This window comes from Mytilus galloprovincialis, chromosome 9 (genome assembly GCF_965363235.1).
Source record: "Mytilus galloprovincialis chromosome 9, xbMytGall1.hap1.1, whole genome shotgun sequence".
Classification (NCBI taxonomy): Eukaryota; Metazoa; Mollusca; class Bivalvia; order Mytilida; family Mytilidae; genus Mytilus; species Mytilus galloprovincialis.
Genome location: NC_134846.1, coordinates 72,059,407 through 72,075,486, shown reverse-complemented (window position 1 = coordinate 72,075,486; position 16,080 = coordinate 72,059,407). Strand labels below are relative to the sequence as shown.

General features: G+C 31.1%; 1 protein-coding gene across 8 annotated transcripts in view; it reads left to right on the top strand.

The window, feature by feature from the left end:
* The window catches only part of LOC143045855 (transcription factor 7-like 2), a 54,703-nt gene that overhangs the window by 20,293 nt on the left and 18,330 nt on the right, over positions 1–16,080 (top strand). For 6 of the 8 annotated variants that reach the window (XM_076218656.1, XM_076218655.1, XM_076218660.1 and 3 more), the window contains 2 exons: positions 2,622–2,710; positions 14,632–14,746. In XM_076218656.1, the coding sequence (XP_076074771.1) occupies positions 2,622–2,710; positions 14,632–14,746 (204 nt within the window). Of the gene's footprint in view, positions 1–2,621; positions 2,711–2,971; positions 3,050–8,637; positions 8,955–14,631; positions 14,747–16,080 lie in introns of those variants that run through there. The other 2 variants (XM_076218658.1, XM_076218657.1) reach the window with 2 other exon arrangements.

The window sequence follows — 16,080 nt, the reverse complement described above, 5'->3', positions numbered from 1 at the left end:
TTGATCTCAACCATAATACTTCTTCTGCTGGATTTTTACATGTGAATATTATTATATTCTTTTTACTTAATCATATTGGTTTCATAAAACCTTCTTACTTATCACAATTTTACAAACATTTTGTCACCCTAACAATTTTCTTGTCCTAGATGATGCATTTCTTTATTTGTTATTATTTAGGGTGTTTCAGATTTTTAATGGAAATGATGGGAAAAGGGAGACAGCTTTATTATTAAAGGAAATGATCAAAGGGAGGTAACTTCAATGATTTGAGGAAAAGAAGTTGCTTCCCTTCAAATATAAAACTATACAGCAGAAATTTTTTTGAAAATATTGCAGGAAGATAGAATCATAGAATTTAAATCACCATATGTCTTAAATTAAGATTCAATGATAGTAAACATTAGGACATATTGACCTTGTATAAATATTATAACAAATCAGATCAAGTTCTCTTTGTTCACAAGTGGTGGCAATACAAACCGATCAAAAGATAAACCTTTCCTTCATTTGATATTTTTAAGAATGTTAAAACACATGTTGAAAATGACCATAAATTTAAGGTCGTATTTATCGATCAGCTGTTTGCAGCATCACCAAGTAATTAGTTGGATAAAGTCAATAGACTAGTTATTCCTTAAAGATTTTCTCCTGAGATCAAAAACATAAGATCAAAGGGTTGTAGTTAGTCTTTAACAAACCATGATATGTATATAATTTGGGGTCTTGTGTCAGAATGTTTGTTTGAATTGCAAGCCGCAGGCTGTTGAGTTTTCTTTGAATATTTTGCTAATTTCCCATCGGTTGTATAACTTCATAGATTGAAGCTTGATCGGTAGAAAATTTGAATCATATTTGAATTTCCATGATCTATCATAAGACCACCCAGGACATAATGATATTGGTGTAAAATTCACCATCTGTTTTACAATGTGAAATTCTTCAGTTATCAATTTTGTTGAATTTGATAAATTTAAAATTGGTTTATTTACAGAATTGCTAGAACAGCATTTATTTTTGTTTTGTTTATAGAATTTCTAGAACAGCATTTGTTTTTGGTTTATTTACAGATTATCTAGTGCTGTATGTATTCTTATTTTGAAATTTAAAACGTGTATACTGACATTGGTCCAACGGTTCTATTTCATATGTTCTAAAATCTGATTTATGCTAAAAATAAAGTTGACTGCTAGAGGTAGATTATAGTCTGTTTTCTTTCTTACTTGTACATGTAACTTTTGAATCCTGGTCGGAAACTGAACAATATGCTACTTCAGAGTTATTTTCAAGCACAGTAGTCCAAAATTGATGACCAAGCACTATTTTCTGTCCTTCTGTATATTAACATTTGCCTACCAGTTGTTACCAAGATAGTTATCAACATCTGAAATATGTTACAAAATCAAAGATTACACCTAAAGAAAGATTTATGACAATTATTGTTCTTATTCAATTAATATACAATGATTAAGTGAATTAATTTTTTGAAATTTTATATAAACTGACCCTTTTTATTACATTTTGTACAATGAAACAGGTTTGTAACTTAAACACAACCTATTTTTCTTTGGTCTTGCCTTTGTTTATTGTTTGCTATGGGGAACAATGAATGTTCCTTACAAATGAATCCTTTTGCATTTTCACCTATACAGAGGCTTAACTTGATTAAATCTATAGTAAGGAATTAACTGTAAGCAATTAACTATATACTTATAATGAAAAGAAGATCCTAAACAAAAAAATCATTGATCATTTAAAACTAAAAATCATTGTCACTAAGGAAATGATTTTGCATATATATGAGTTATGTTGAACAAATATTACATTTACTTTTATTTCTTCAGATGAACTGTAGATATATGAATGTGTCAGCCAGTCATAGTTTACTGGCTATGACTTGTTTTACCTCTCATGTTCAAAATTATGCATTACATAATATTTTTGTCCTGTTCTGTGGAGTTGGCACACATCTTTCTGTCTGTAATATAAAAGTTGGTCATCACAAAATAATCAGTTAACATTGAAATATGATAAAACTTGACAGATTTACTCAATATATGATGTGTGGTTGTGTACCATTTAGTTTGTTTGTACAACTTTTGCATTTGGTAAAAAAGGGGGGGGAATAGAGAATAGACCAAATGGAGATCTTCATACACAAACTGTAAATTCTTCATAGGGGAAGGTTGTCAATGCTAAACCACCAGTTAACTTTGAAATGGAATGAGGTGTTTTGTGCATGTTAACTTGTGAGCTGTGCAAGTTCTATGCAATCTGATTAATTTCTGCAGGGTTACTGCCTACCCCTTTATAGCATAAGAAACAGAACAAAAGTGGTGGTAGTCCTATAAGTTTGTGTAACAATCCAGGTTGTTTTAAAATCGTTGACAGGTCAATATTTTCTTTGAAAGCATGTATGTCCGTCTGCCAATTGTCACATGACCTTGATTTAATGATGTGTTTGGTCTCCAATACTGGAAGTTCAGTTAGAATGACACAAGAAATATAAAATAACCATGATACCAAACAGATGGTAGGTATGATTAGGCTCCTGCTTTCTTGTAATTGCTAGATACATGTGAATACATTGAAATATGATGAAAACTTTTCTCTTTTTTCAGGAAAACCTCCAGTACAAGACAGAAATGCAGGACCCTTTGGTTATGGAATGCCTTCTTATCCCCCATACTCAAATGGATCTCCTGGTCTTGTAAGTTTATAATATGATAGTTCGGTCTAATTGGTTATGGAATGCCATCTTATCCCCCATACTCAAATGGACCCCATGTCTTGTAAGTATTGGTTATGGAATGCCTTGTTATCCCCTATACTAAAACAGACCCCTTGCACTTGTAAGTAATAATGCTTTTTTATCTCCCACACTCAAACAGATCTCCTGGTCTTGTAAGTATTGGTTATAGAATGCCTTCTTATCCCCCATAATCAAACAGATCTCGTGGTCATGTTAGGTTATAAAAACATTATAGTCGGACCTTTTGGTTATGGAATGCCTTCTTATCCCCCATACTCAAACGAATCTCCTGGTCTTGTTAGTTAATAATATAATAGTCCAGTCTAATTAGTAATCCCTGTACCCCAAATCCCTTAATTCTATGATTAATAATTTTTAATAGAGCTAGTCTTATTTTTATTGCATCTAATATGTTTGATATATTTGTCATTGGACATAAAGTTAATACAAAGATGGAATCATAACTGCAGATGCTCACAAATCACAAATCATTGTTAATTAGGATCAGATCTGCAATGATCAAACTATGTGCCTTGGGCACACAAACTCACCTGTAATCTGCTGAGAGTAAGAAGGTAATTCGATGCTATCAAAGGTGCCTTCCTTTGTATTAAATAGAAATCAGCAATAAACTAGAGAGATTCCTATATTTAGATGAAATAATTTGCATCTTGGACATTCAAGAAAATAGGTCGATCAATCAAATGCGGAAGTATACTTTAAATGTGTAAGTGGAGTCTTGAATTATTTCTGCTTTAAAACAATATATGCCTAGATAAGTACTACCTATCTTGGGTTTTTCCCCTGATTTTTTTTTTTACCAAAAATCAGTCCTTCAACCTACTAGCCCTATCGACTTATAGTGCTGGAAATAGGTATACCTCTCCAGTTGGAGAAAGAGTTTGAAGGAAGTGGCATTCAGATACTACACCCACAATTACTAATGACCATCAAAGCTTATTATCATAATTCTTTTCAATATTTATTAGGTTTTAACTCCAGTTTCAGTGAAACTAGCCATAGGCAGTGTTTCTGATTCAATACATTTGTGGGGCATGATAATACTTGATTACACTGCAGTAGGCGGTTGTATATTCTATAGAGAAAATCCTGAAAACATTGTAATCAAACAGATTAGGTGTATTTTATAAGATGTAGTAGTATTTTCTACTTAATTTTCCATTAAAATAAGCACCTACTTGCTCACTGTATTGAAATTCATATTAACATGTCAAAAGATAAGACCTGCAAAATTGTGGCTTTCAGGCCTTAAGTAGTTATGATATGTTATCCAGGGGAGCTGTCATTAATCTGAAGCTTTGACATTCATTAAATATAATTTGTAGTGGTTCTTCAGATAACAATGTATTATGATGAATGAATTTGCAGCACTTCTGAAGAAGAAGAAGCAATTCTCAAGAAACCTGTCTTTTCCATGGAAAATTTCCATGTACGACAGAAATGTTCAAAATGATATATCTTTCAGAAAATGTTATTATTATGTGTACCTTGTGATCAGAAAAGGGTCATTCCATTTTATTTAAATATATACATGGATTCCCTTCAGCGCTTTTGCTGCAGTAATTGATTTTACAGAAAAACATCAGTTGTATTTGATGTTGGGGCATCTACCGTAATACTGTAAAAAAATCTTTGAATTGTTTGATGTTTCCTGATTTGCAAGGACTCTTGTCCTTATTGTTTACTTTTGCATGTATTTTCAACTGTATGTCAAAATTGCAGAAACTATTGGTGATTAGTTAAATTAGTTTCAATTATTGTAAAAAATCCAACAACTGTTTGAACTTTCAATTTGTGGTTTACCTATACCATTGAAATCCACAGCACATTATAATGAATCCGCTATTATAATACTTCAGTTTGGTTTGTACAACTACTTTTGGTCCTTAAACCTATGAGTTCCATTTGCTCAGTAGACAGTGCTTGAGTACTTTCATGATCAGTGATGATTAAAGCCATAAAAGACAAAGGTTCTTATTTGGCTAAATTGTCACTGAAACTTGAATGCATGATTTCCATTTAGTTTATTTCATGCACAATAAAGAAAGAGAATTTTTCGATACTTTGACATAATTGGCTTTTATAGCTGACATATTGTATGTGCTATGCTCATTGTTGTTCTGCTCATTGTTGAAGGCTGTAAAATGATCTATAGTTTCTTACATCCTCATAAATTGGACTCGGGTGATAATTGTCTCTTTTTCACAATCTCCTTTATATTTGTATACCAATAGCTATCTTCAAATGAAAAAAGGATATTTTTCTACACCTCTCCTTGCCAGTTTTAAAAAACCAGTATGCATTTGAGACAAAATGGTGATCATTTTGACCCAAGTTGGTTTTTGGTGTTCTTTTAAAAGACCCTTTATGAACTTTAATGCATTTGAGTCTTTGGACTTTCAACATGAGTGAAGCTGAAGAAGACAATCCAAGAACCATGCCGATTTATGGTTGTGCAATGAATTGTAGCATGTAGCTAGTTGTTTGAATTTTTTAAGTTGCTAAAAATTAAATTGGACCTGTCCATAACAAATGGTTTAGAAAACATTTACCCACAGATTTTTTTGGGGTGCCAGTATGAATTATACAGATGTTGCAAGAAAGCTAAATGTTAGAATGGTAAATTGTTGCAAATCATTGAATGAAATAATTCATGTAATTATATTTGTTTGAAGTGAAAAGGGTAATCACATTTCAAAAGGTTCACTACAGACTTGGTATGGCACACATTTCTTTGTTGTAAAAAAATATAAGCCCATGTAAGAAGTGTAATATGATTATTTGTTTTTACTCACACCCTACATAATTAGATTTGTCTCTCAAGATGGATTATAAACACATAAACCCTTTGTGTAATGATTTCAAGATTGGCTATACTTGCTTTCCTGTCTGTAACTAATGGACTAAAGGAGACAACTCATTCTTTCTTCTAAAGTTTCTTGATAAGAAAGCAATCTATTGGAATAAGGGAGGAAACTCAAATTGTTTTAAAATAAATGAGAAAATAAATCACTTGAATATAAAGAGAGGTAACTCTGTCAGTCTTAGTAATAATTACAATTTATATAACTAATTATAAAAGAAATATTTCATATCACAACTAGCAAAGACAAATCTTTTTATTACTTTTGTGACATTGCATATATTATTTATTTCATTTGTAGGATTTAATTTAAGCTGATAATTAATATTTTGCAAACAAAAGATGTGGATAAAGTTTTCATATCTTACCACAGGCCTAAAATATTAACAAAAAATAATTTCTAGTCATAACTATATATGTCATTTGCATCTTGTTTATCCATCTTTTATTAGCCTGTCTCTTTTGGTTTCTAAATGATAGAATAATACTGAATTCCTGTGTAGGTGTGTGCCTACTTGTGGTTGTTTGGAAGAGAGGCAGGATGGATATGTAATGGTATAGCTATCAATGCTATCAATGGGCTGAGTTACATAAAGATTATACATGGATTCATTGAAATTAGTATTACTATAGTTAGTAGGGGGGGGGGGTACCCACCTATGTGCACAAGGTCCTTAGAAATTTGTTGGGTTATGGGGTAAATGTCAAGGTGTAAAGGTTCTAGATGAAATTCATACATGTACAACTGGTAAACTGGTTCGATGAAGAACTTAAAAAATGGTTGAAAAGTGAAAATTTGTGAAGTATTTATGCTTAGCTACATATTATAAATTAACAAATAAGGCACACACCATTGCCATCTTTGAATTTATATGACATTACGAAAAGAAAATTCTAAAGAGACAATATAGGGAAATACTCTAGCAATTGGGAGCATTATGTATTCCAATGTATATGGAAATCAAAATATGGTTTTCCCCGTCTTTTGAAGAGCAAGAACTAAATCAGAATCTGATTGATCATTTTTTGTTTGCTTTTGTAGATTGAACTATTATGGTATACCAATTATTGTTTTGTCTGTCCATCCAAGGGTTGACAATAACTAGAGAACTTTACTCAAATTATATGAAACCTTGTTTTGAATATTGAATCTGGAGGAAAGCCTGTTTTTGTTTTCTTGTTCAAGATTTTAGTAAATTTTGCACATGAAACTCACTCTTTAAGTATGTTAAGTTCAACATATACTTAATAAGGAGATGATGCAACAAGGACCTTCATATACAGCCTTATTTCCCCTCAAATTTAAACTTTTGATTCAAGATTTCCATTTTAGTCTTTTCTAAAGTTGATGCAAGACAAAATTTAAAAAACATTTGTGATACAATCTATAAGTTCATGGTTAATATATATCAAAGTTGTGGAATAGGGCCTTTGGTGTGTTTTTTGAGTTATTAAAAGATTTAAGTTAATTTTTGACTGCTATTTGGACCCAAAAATAAAAACAATTTATGAAATACCTGCTAAATAATGAACAAAAATATTTGCCGTTTGATATAAACAACACCTCATAGTAAATATTTATTTGGTACATGTACTTGCATTTGTGCAATATTTCCTTTGGACTCTTAATTATTTTAATTTGTTATTTTTTTAGACTATTGTTCAACTAACTCTTGATTTAAAGTTTTTAAAAAGTTGTTACAAGTTTGTGTATGCTTGATTAAAAGACAGGCAGTTCAAAATTATATTTCATTCTTCTAAAATTTCAATTCCCATGTCAGAAATAGTTAGAGCCAAACTTTTACTGGACCGGATGGAGAGCTTATACCTACTTGTTATTGAATTTCACTAGCCCTCTTAGATATTCAGAATTCATTGGTCACAAACAGGCTCCTGAATACAAATGCTCTTATGTAATTTTTATCGTGGAATATAAGTATCATACATAGTTGACTCATGGAAAACCAGCCCAAGTTGTATTGAATGAAACACCTAACCTTATGTGAACAACATACATCTGTGTTAGAGTTTCATTGTTTTGAAAATGGTATTCATTTTTGGTGAAAAAATGGTATTCATTTTTGGTAACAAAAAAGGGGGGATAATTATTTTAAAACCGTACAGAAAACAAACATTGACACAAATTGAAATTAGCTAAAAATGTTATTAAAGTCAGTGACTTTGTATTGTAGGTCTGTAAACAGGTTACAAAAATGTACTGGCTGAAATGACTATATATAGCTTTAAGGTTCAATCTTCCATTTTGAAAACTGCATAGCAGTGCTGTCAGGATTTTTTTTATGGCACCTGTAGACTTATATAACCTATCTTTTTATACCATTACTGGACATTGTGCAAAAGGGATCCTTCTGACCATCAGTTCCTCAGTCTATCTGTCCATTATTCAGTCTTTTCATCACACTTTGGGTTTTGTACATAATGATTAATAGCGATGAAATTTATGGTTTTTTTTTTATGTGAAAACTGTCCAGCTTTGAAATTTCATTTGTAATAATTTACATTTTAATTTTTCCGTTCTATTATTAACAAAGTTATTTAGTACTATTTTTTTTAATAGAACATTTTAATTGTTTGTTAATTATGGATTCAAATTACTTCAATTGTTTTTCTAACAATCTTGTCACTGATATAATTATAGGTTTATCCTAGGTCATTATAAAGATATTATCATTTCAAACTAATAACCGATGAATAATTTTTTACTGTAGGAATTTTCATAGTTTAATGTGTTTATCAATATGTTCAACACGCATGACAATATCCTCTGTCAGGTGTATGGTTCAGCCCTCAGTCCATTCATAACTGCTCATCCCCCACCATTGTAGACCAATTATACCTTGGCTTGCTACAAAATGTGGGGCTGTTTCGCTATCAATCTGTCAAGTGTCATAGCCTAGCAACTGGCATGATATATTGGTTGAGCCGTCAGTTAGGGTCAGGGTCAAATAGCTTATACTACTCTCTAGACTTAGTCAATCAAAACACTACCTGGTGAATACACATGTTAGAGATTGTACAGTGTATAATGATATCTAAATAGTAATTAGTGGTGATCAATACACTATCAAGTGATCACAGGACTTTAACTGTACCGACGGAAGGACAGCATGTGGAGTGATGTGGGAACCCCCCTCCCGACCAACATCCTCCTCTTCCTTGCCACCCACCCTTCATAGGCCTATACCTCTACCATTGAGTGTAGCACAAGAAAAGGACTATTTATTAATAAGGACTAAAATGCCTGTCTGTATTTGGCCAGATACATGTCTTTTAGGATGTGCTCTTGCAGATGTTGCGGTGAGTACATTTTTTCTCAATGTAAATAAATATTTTTTTTGTAAAATTTGTTTATTTGTAATTCTGAAACCTCTATCAGTTTTAGTTTTGTTTAAGGAAAGAAACCTATATTAAAGGAAATTACAACAAAAGATATTAAGTTTTATTAATTTTCATGGAATTGAAAGGATTGGTAATAATTTTAAAAGGTGAAGAAAATAAAAAACATTTGTTATTTAAACGTTTTTAAAGTGGACATAAGATTTTTGGTTGTTTGTTAAATAAATGTAGTCATGTTATATAAAGTGAAATATTGTAACATGTTTTATGTTGAGTTATTTATTCTCATTTTTCAACATATTTTGTATTTTAATATATACAGCTGACTAAAGTGCCATATGTCACTAAAAAACTGGGAAAAAATATTCATATGTACAGAAAAAATGGTTTTATGAAAGGTTTATTTATTTGAAATATTGAATTAATTAATAATTAATAAGAAATAAATGTAAGAAAAGATATACATGATAACCAATTGATTTTTCTCATCATTGGAATTAAACAACCTTTGTCACCATCCCTTGAAATCTGAATAGAAAATATTTGTTTGACATGCAATTATTCTCAACTGCCATGATGTAGGTAGAAATGACAGAAAAAATAAGTTTAAATTTTGACAGAATTCATAGCTCATTTTATCACCGATAGCAATCGGCCATAATGAGGGTGTCATTTGAGCTATGATGAAAAAATAAGATAATTGTCTCAAGTTATATCATGATATCTAATTCTACAAGAAGATTTATGTCCGTTTTCTGTCTAACCTATTGTCTTCCTATAGTTAAATAACTGTTAGATGAGATTGAAAGATAGGATAGAAGGTTTTTAAAAAATGAGATGTTTCAGTATAAAACAAAATGCCACCCGAGAGGAGCCCAGGATTGAATATTCTCTAACAAGTGTCAAACATTTTATAATGAAGTGAAGCCTAAACTTGCATTGGGTTCTATTGTGACATAAAATAACTTCACCCCTTCTTTTTATGTTTCTTTGACATGAGAAGGCTCTATTAACCCTACAATCATCATTTGCAACCTCTCCACAGGTTTAAAGGTATTATGATACCTGGCATTTCCGTGTGTCCCCTTATGTTCCTTTGGGAGAACAGACAAAAGATTTTTATCATTATTTTCAAGTGTTGGATTGTCCCATGTCTTGACACCCAAATTAAATTTACACAATACCAGTTTTGTAAGGAAGTCTGGTATTGCATACTTCCATAAAATTATGCTTTAATCAGCCAATTTTACCTTGTGAAATCAGTACACATTAATTTTTCTATCAGATCTCTGAATGGGCCCCTGCACTCATTTTCTTTGATAGACGTGTGTCACTTTGGCTCAGTCTACTTTATAGGGGAGAACAGGATGGTATGACTGAGCAATTATGTTGATTAAAATTGATAATTTATAATTATTTATCATTTTTTGCAATCTCATTATGAAGATATGTTTACTTGAGATAATTTTCGTCAAAATCTTTGTTTATATTGCTCTATAAATAGATTTTTCTTGCCAATATATTGTGTGGTATGTATGTTGATATCCACATATGCAGACTGATCCAAATGCCAACAGTTTTCATTTTTGTCATGCTCACTGAGGCTGACTTGTAACATCAATAAAAGTAAACGATTAAAGTGCCACAAAAAATATTCAAGTGAACTTTAATAAACATTCTCTATGTATAAAAATTTGAATTGTCTTACTCATATCAAAGAATATGGCCCTTCAGATAAAGTAAATCAAATATTTGAACATTAATAATTACCTGTACACCCAATCTCACCTTTTGTCCAAATATTTTAATAAAGAGTTGTAATCAATTCGCTAGAAAAATTTAATTGTGGTTATTTTTTAACTTATTTATTCTTGATAAAATATGTAGACAAATAAATAAGTACAAACATTTGACATTTTGCATCAAATGGTTGGATCATGTGAAAAATATTGACACGTCTCTCAAAGGAGATATCACTTTTACATGAAACAGTAATAAATTTTATAAAAAAAGATTATATTAAATTTACCTATAACCCATGTATGTCCAGAACAAACAAGCAATTTATTATTTCAAGTAAAATACAGTGACACAAGCCATCATATTTAATTATTCATACCTCATTATTTTTTTTTTTCGACAACGTGTTTCAATGCAGTAGAAATAAAACATTTAGGCAGCTAATATACCAACAATACAACAATACAAAATTTCATCTTCTTTAACCAGAATTTTGTGATGAATGTTTTTTTCATGCCGCTTATTACTAACATCTTTCCCTACAAGGTATTAAAATTTAATACTAATATCTTTTTCCTATCAGATATATTTTTGATATCCATTAAAGGCAGGCTAATTATTTCATAAAAAAGAGATAAAAAATACTCAGATGGCTAAGCGTTACAAAAAAGATTATGCTCATCTTGACGGGAAAAATATTTTCTTACATGTTACAGATGTATCATATTTTTAAAGAAGAATATTGTCATTTGACCAAAAAAGATCAAGACATTAAAAAGACTATATCAATGTCTAATTATATCAGAAAAGGAAGCAATATTGCAGAAAGATGTAAACATATACATGTTTCAAGACAGTATGGAAAAAAAATCCACTTTAAAACAGATTTATTTATTTGGTTTTGCCTTCCTTTAGCTGGCATCCTTCAAGTAGAAAACGTCTTTCTTTCGGTTGAATATGCAGCTTCCAGTTGTTTTCCAAAAGTCTTTCTGTGCCTGTTGTCAGGTAGGCTTTTATAATGTCTTAGTATCATTTCAAAAGTTTGGAATCTCTAGGTTTCTGCCATAACAATTTTTTTGGCCTTATTTGGGAAATTTAGTTTGACTTCTATTTTATGCTTGTTTCTAAATTCCAACAGGGAACATATATTACATTATTGTAGAAATAAACCATTTCTATTTTCAAACATAGTCAAGATATCTTATAGTTAATAATAAAAAAAATAATATATGAACTAACAGACATCTCGACTATGATATGAACAGATTGACCATACCTGGTGACCAGGCATCTCTGGTAGAGGACTTTTTCTTGACTGCAAGGTATATAGATGTCAGAGGAACCACCTTAATTCTTATCTTCTTTGGTCCTCTGCAATCTTGAAAGTCTTATAAAAGACCAGTCTTCTTTTGAACCATCAGATATCAAGGCACCCCATCTAGACCAGCAAATATTTTGACATTATCTTGAACTTCTCAATTGGACTTGGGTATCTTAAGTATTCCGAGGAAGATGATAATTGAGAGACCTAAGTGTTTAAAAAACAATGGCACCTTCAAAGTGTTTTGGGGGTTATTGATTAGTTGGGGGTAATGGGTTTTCATGGAAGTCGGACAGGGCCTTGTTTGAATGACAGAAAAATATAATTTTCTGTTTATTATATGTTTTAAAAGATAATAACAGTGGTTACCCTATTTAATGACTTTCTTCTATCATATGGGAAAGATAATGGAATGCCCAAATTGTCATCAGCATTAAATGGATAAAGACTATCTAACTAGAGTTTTACATCCCATAGACACATTCCCCATTTATTTACTGCCTGCCTTCAGTTGGAGGAACATTTTTTTTCCCTGTCTTACCGACTTTGGTGGCCAATTTTGTCGTAAACATTAGCGGTCAGTGTATACATTGTTTATTAAATGAAAGGGTATAGACCTAAACAAACTGACAACCCTAGTGATATTGAAATTTTTTGGACATTGTATTTTCATGTTTACTACATAGAAGTTCTGTCATTATAATGAGAAGAACATTGCTTACAGACTAATTTTAGCTTTCCATTTAGTATCTCACAGTTATTTAACCACTTAGGTGGTCAATTTAGACCTTTGTTTTACAACATATCATCAAAAGAAAGGACGCATTCACCTTCCGCCATGTTTGGATTATGACAATTCTGACACGTTTCTTGTCTTGTTCAACACAAATCTGTAATTATCGAGATATGTTGTCACTAATTAAAGCACAAATGGAAGCTTTATACCTACAAGGGATGTATGGCTTTTTCACCATTTCTCTGTCATTAATTAAAGCTTGTTGCATGCAGTCCTACACGAAACATTAAATACAATTTGATCCAAAATGTATGGATTTAAGTTTCATTATTTTAGATACCTACCTAGTAAATCAATAAAAAAGAACAAAAGATGAATAGAAAAATGAAGAATAGGATTCATCAATTATTTCTAAGCATTGAATTCAGATCACTGGAAATTATGCTGTCCAAAGGAGTGAGACATGTCTAATTCTTTTGTTTTATACACTGCCATTGTACAACACTTGTATACAAGTATTGTTCTTGCAGACTTTGTCAGCAGTCATGCTGTAAGACCTCAATAATAATAGATTGTAAATGTTTCATGAACAATCCAAAGTTTTTGACTAGAAGTTGTTTGAACATGACCGATTAAGTTAATTCATATGCTTAAAAATTACCAATTAGTTTAATTATATGCTAGTTCCTGTGTCTTCTTCACTTCTTGTAATTGTCAAAGAAAGAACTAGTCTTTTATTTAAAATTATGCAATCAAATTGATTTGTATATTTTCTCAGTTGAATGACACAATTTCAGGCTACTGGCCCTTTTACAATGAGGTATTTTTAAAATGAAATAAATGGTATCCTTTCTATTATTTTTATTAAGGAAAGGATAATCTGATCGTAAAGATTTCTAAAGTACCTCTTCTATATACTAGGAAGCATACAAGCTTTATCCCCATAAGTATAAGAAGTAAAATTGGAAGAGAAAACAAATGAAAGAACTCCTTTCTTTTTTTTTCTTTCATATCAAATTCAACTTCCGTGGGTTTTCTTTATATCAAGATATAAGTGTTTATTTACCAGGAAAACACTTAAATATCTTAGAAATGTTAACAGTTAAACCTTGCTTGTTTTTGTCTAAAGTACATTTCTTTTTTATAGATATACAACTAACTTTAATCATTGTTGTAGAGTATGATTAAAATAAGCAGATTTGAATTATATTTGATGTCATCACTAAGATGACATAGGCAATGTGTGTAGAGTAACATGGACAGATTATTCAGAGATATACATGATTTTCTTTAGGTGAAGGATCCAAAGGTTGATGGGGTAAAAAGTTGTGGTTCCCTAGATTTTTTCCTTCTGGTAGTAAGACTTGCTGCAGAATATCCTTTTGATGGTGTCATCTGATGCATCTATTGTATCTTGCCCATTGGAAATGGGATTAAAGCTGATCCCTCACTGAGTGAAATTCTCTCTGCGCAAACTATTGTTAGTCCATTGGTGGCCTGTGGCAAAGAGAAATTTCTTACCCTGGCCCACATACCCTCTTTCAAGTGGCAGTCCAAAAAATGTTAAAAAAATATATATATTTACAAGAAGAGGATGAACTGTACAGAGAACAATAGAGTATTCAGTAATGTGACTCAGTGAAACAAGTAGGTTCCTTGTTCTTACGGAAAACCTATTGTATTATAATTAAAATATTAACAACTGTTGGCTTCCTACACTTTTTTTATTTCATTTAAGGATGCTGATTACAAGGGCAAGTATGACATCTCAAAATTTCTTCATAAAAAATATTGAAATTTACAAAATATATTCCATACTGATTGATAGTTTTCTTTTTCAGGGCAGCAAGTTTCAGCCGCCTTTGGCGGGATTGATGATGTACAATAATGATCATTTTGCACAACCCCCACCCGCACATATGGGCATCCCTCCAGTTCATATAGATCCTAAATCTGGTAAGTATGTGGTTTTATGTCATTGTTGTGATTTGGAATGACTGAGGTTTGATGGTTGACAGTTTAATATTCTATAAAACAGGTGTTTTATAGAATTTGTCAATTTTTCAGTGTTGATAATTTGAATGAAAAAATCAATGAAAGTTAATGGAAACTGGATAAGCTATGTACAAATTATAAATGCTTTGTAGTTTGTCAAGTGGGTTAAAACAATGCTATGCCATGTGGAATTATAAACTTTTGGTTTATAGCAAATAAATATGTTGGATTTCTGTCTCCTAGACATTTATCCCGCTATTTATCATGTGTAATAGTCTACATTGTGGCTGTCCCATGTCAGAAGCCCCTTTAGTGGCTGTCCTATAACCTATTTTAATTGTTTCGTTATTCAGTGAATTTAGTGGGTTTTTTAAAGCAAAATTTTTATTGTTTAATAAGTATAATTGAATAAATAAACCAATTTTTCAAGACGTTTCGGCCATTGGCCTTCTTCAGTTCTTTATTTTTCCTCTTAACTACATGGCTGACATTACATTGAAAAGATGTTATAGATAAATGTCCAAGAAGAAGACAATAAATGTCTGAAGAAGGCCAATGGCCGAAACGTCTTGAAAAATTGGTCTATTTATACAATTATAAAAAGTATGTTCCCTATTGGAATTTTGAAAACAAGGATGTTTAATAAGTCATATTTTTTTCAAACTCTGGTTGAGCTAGAGATTAACATTTTGGATACCTGTCCAAAAATTAAGACTATGTTGTCTTGATGTCATTTGGTTATTTTTGTTGCTGGGTTTCTGTTTTGTTGACATACCCCAAATCTCCTTTGAATTATATGGTGTAACAATTCAAAAATGGCTGATAAAATCTTAAAATTTCCGCTTTTAATTTTAAAGGTATTTTTCATTATGTAAGCTTACATGAATTTTTACAACAGATTGCTAAAATTTATTGAAATTCCATTATTAATGTTGAAATGGAAGCCAACTTGAGTTTAACTGAATATCAATATACCGGTACTTCTAGCTGTCTGCAGATCAGTAATGACGCACCATTATAACCTGATCATCATTCAGGAATAATAATTGTGGTCAAATTTCTTTTCATTTCAAAATATCTTTTTAATCCACAAGCTTGTGTATATCTTATTGCACAAATAACAAAGTGTTTTATTGTAATTTGATGAACTGAATCCATTATTTTAATGAGAAATATCAAAGTGTCATATTTTATATTTTTCCAATCATGAATTTAGAATCACAGGTAGTTCTTTGTCTCCCACTGCTTTAAGTCTGCTTTTTGGTTTTCAGATAGAACATTTTATAAAATTTGAA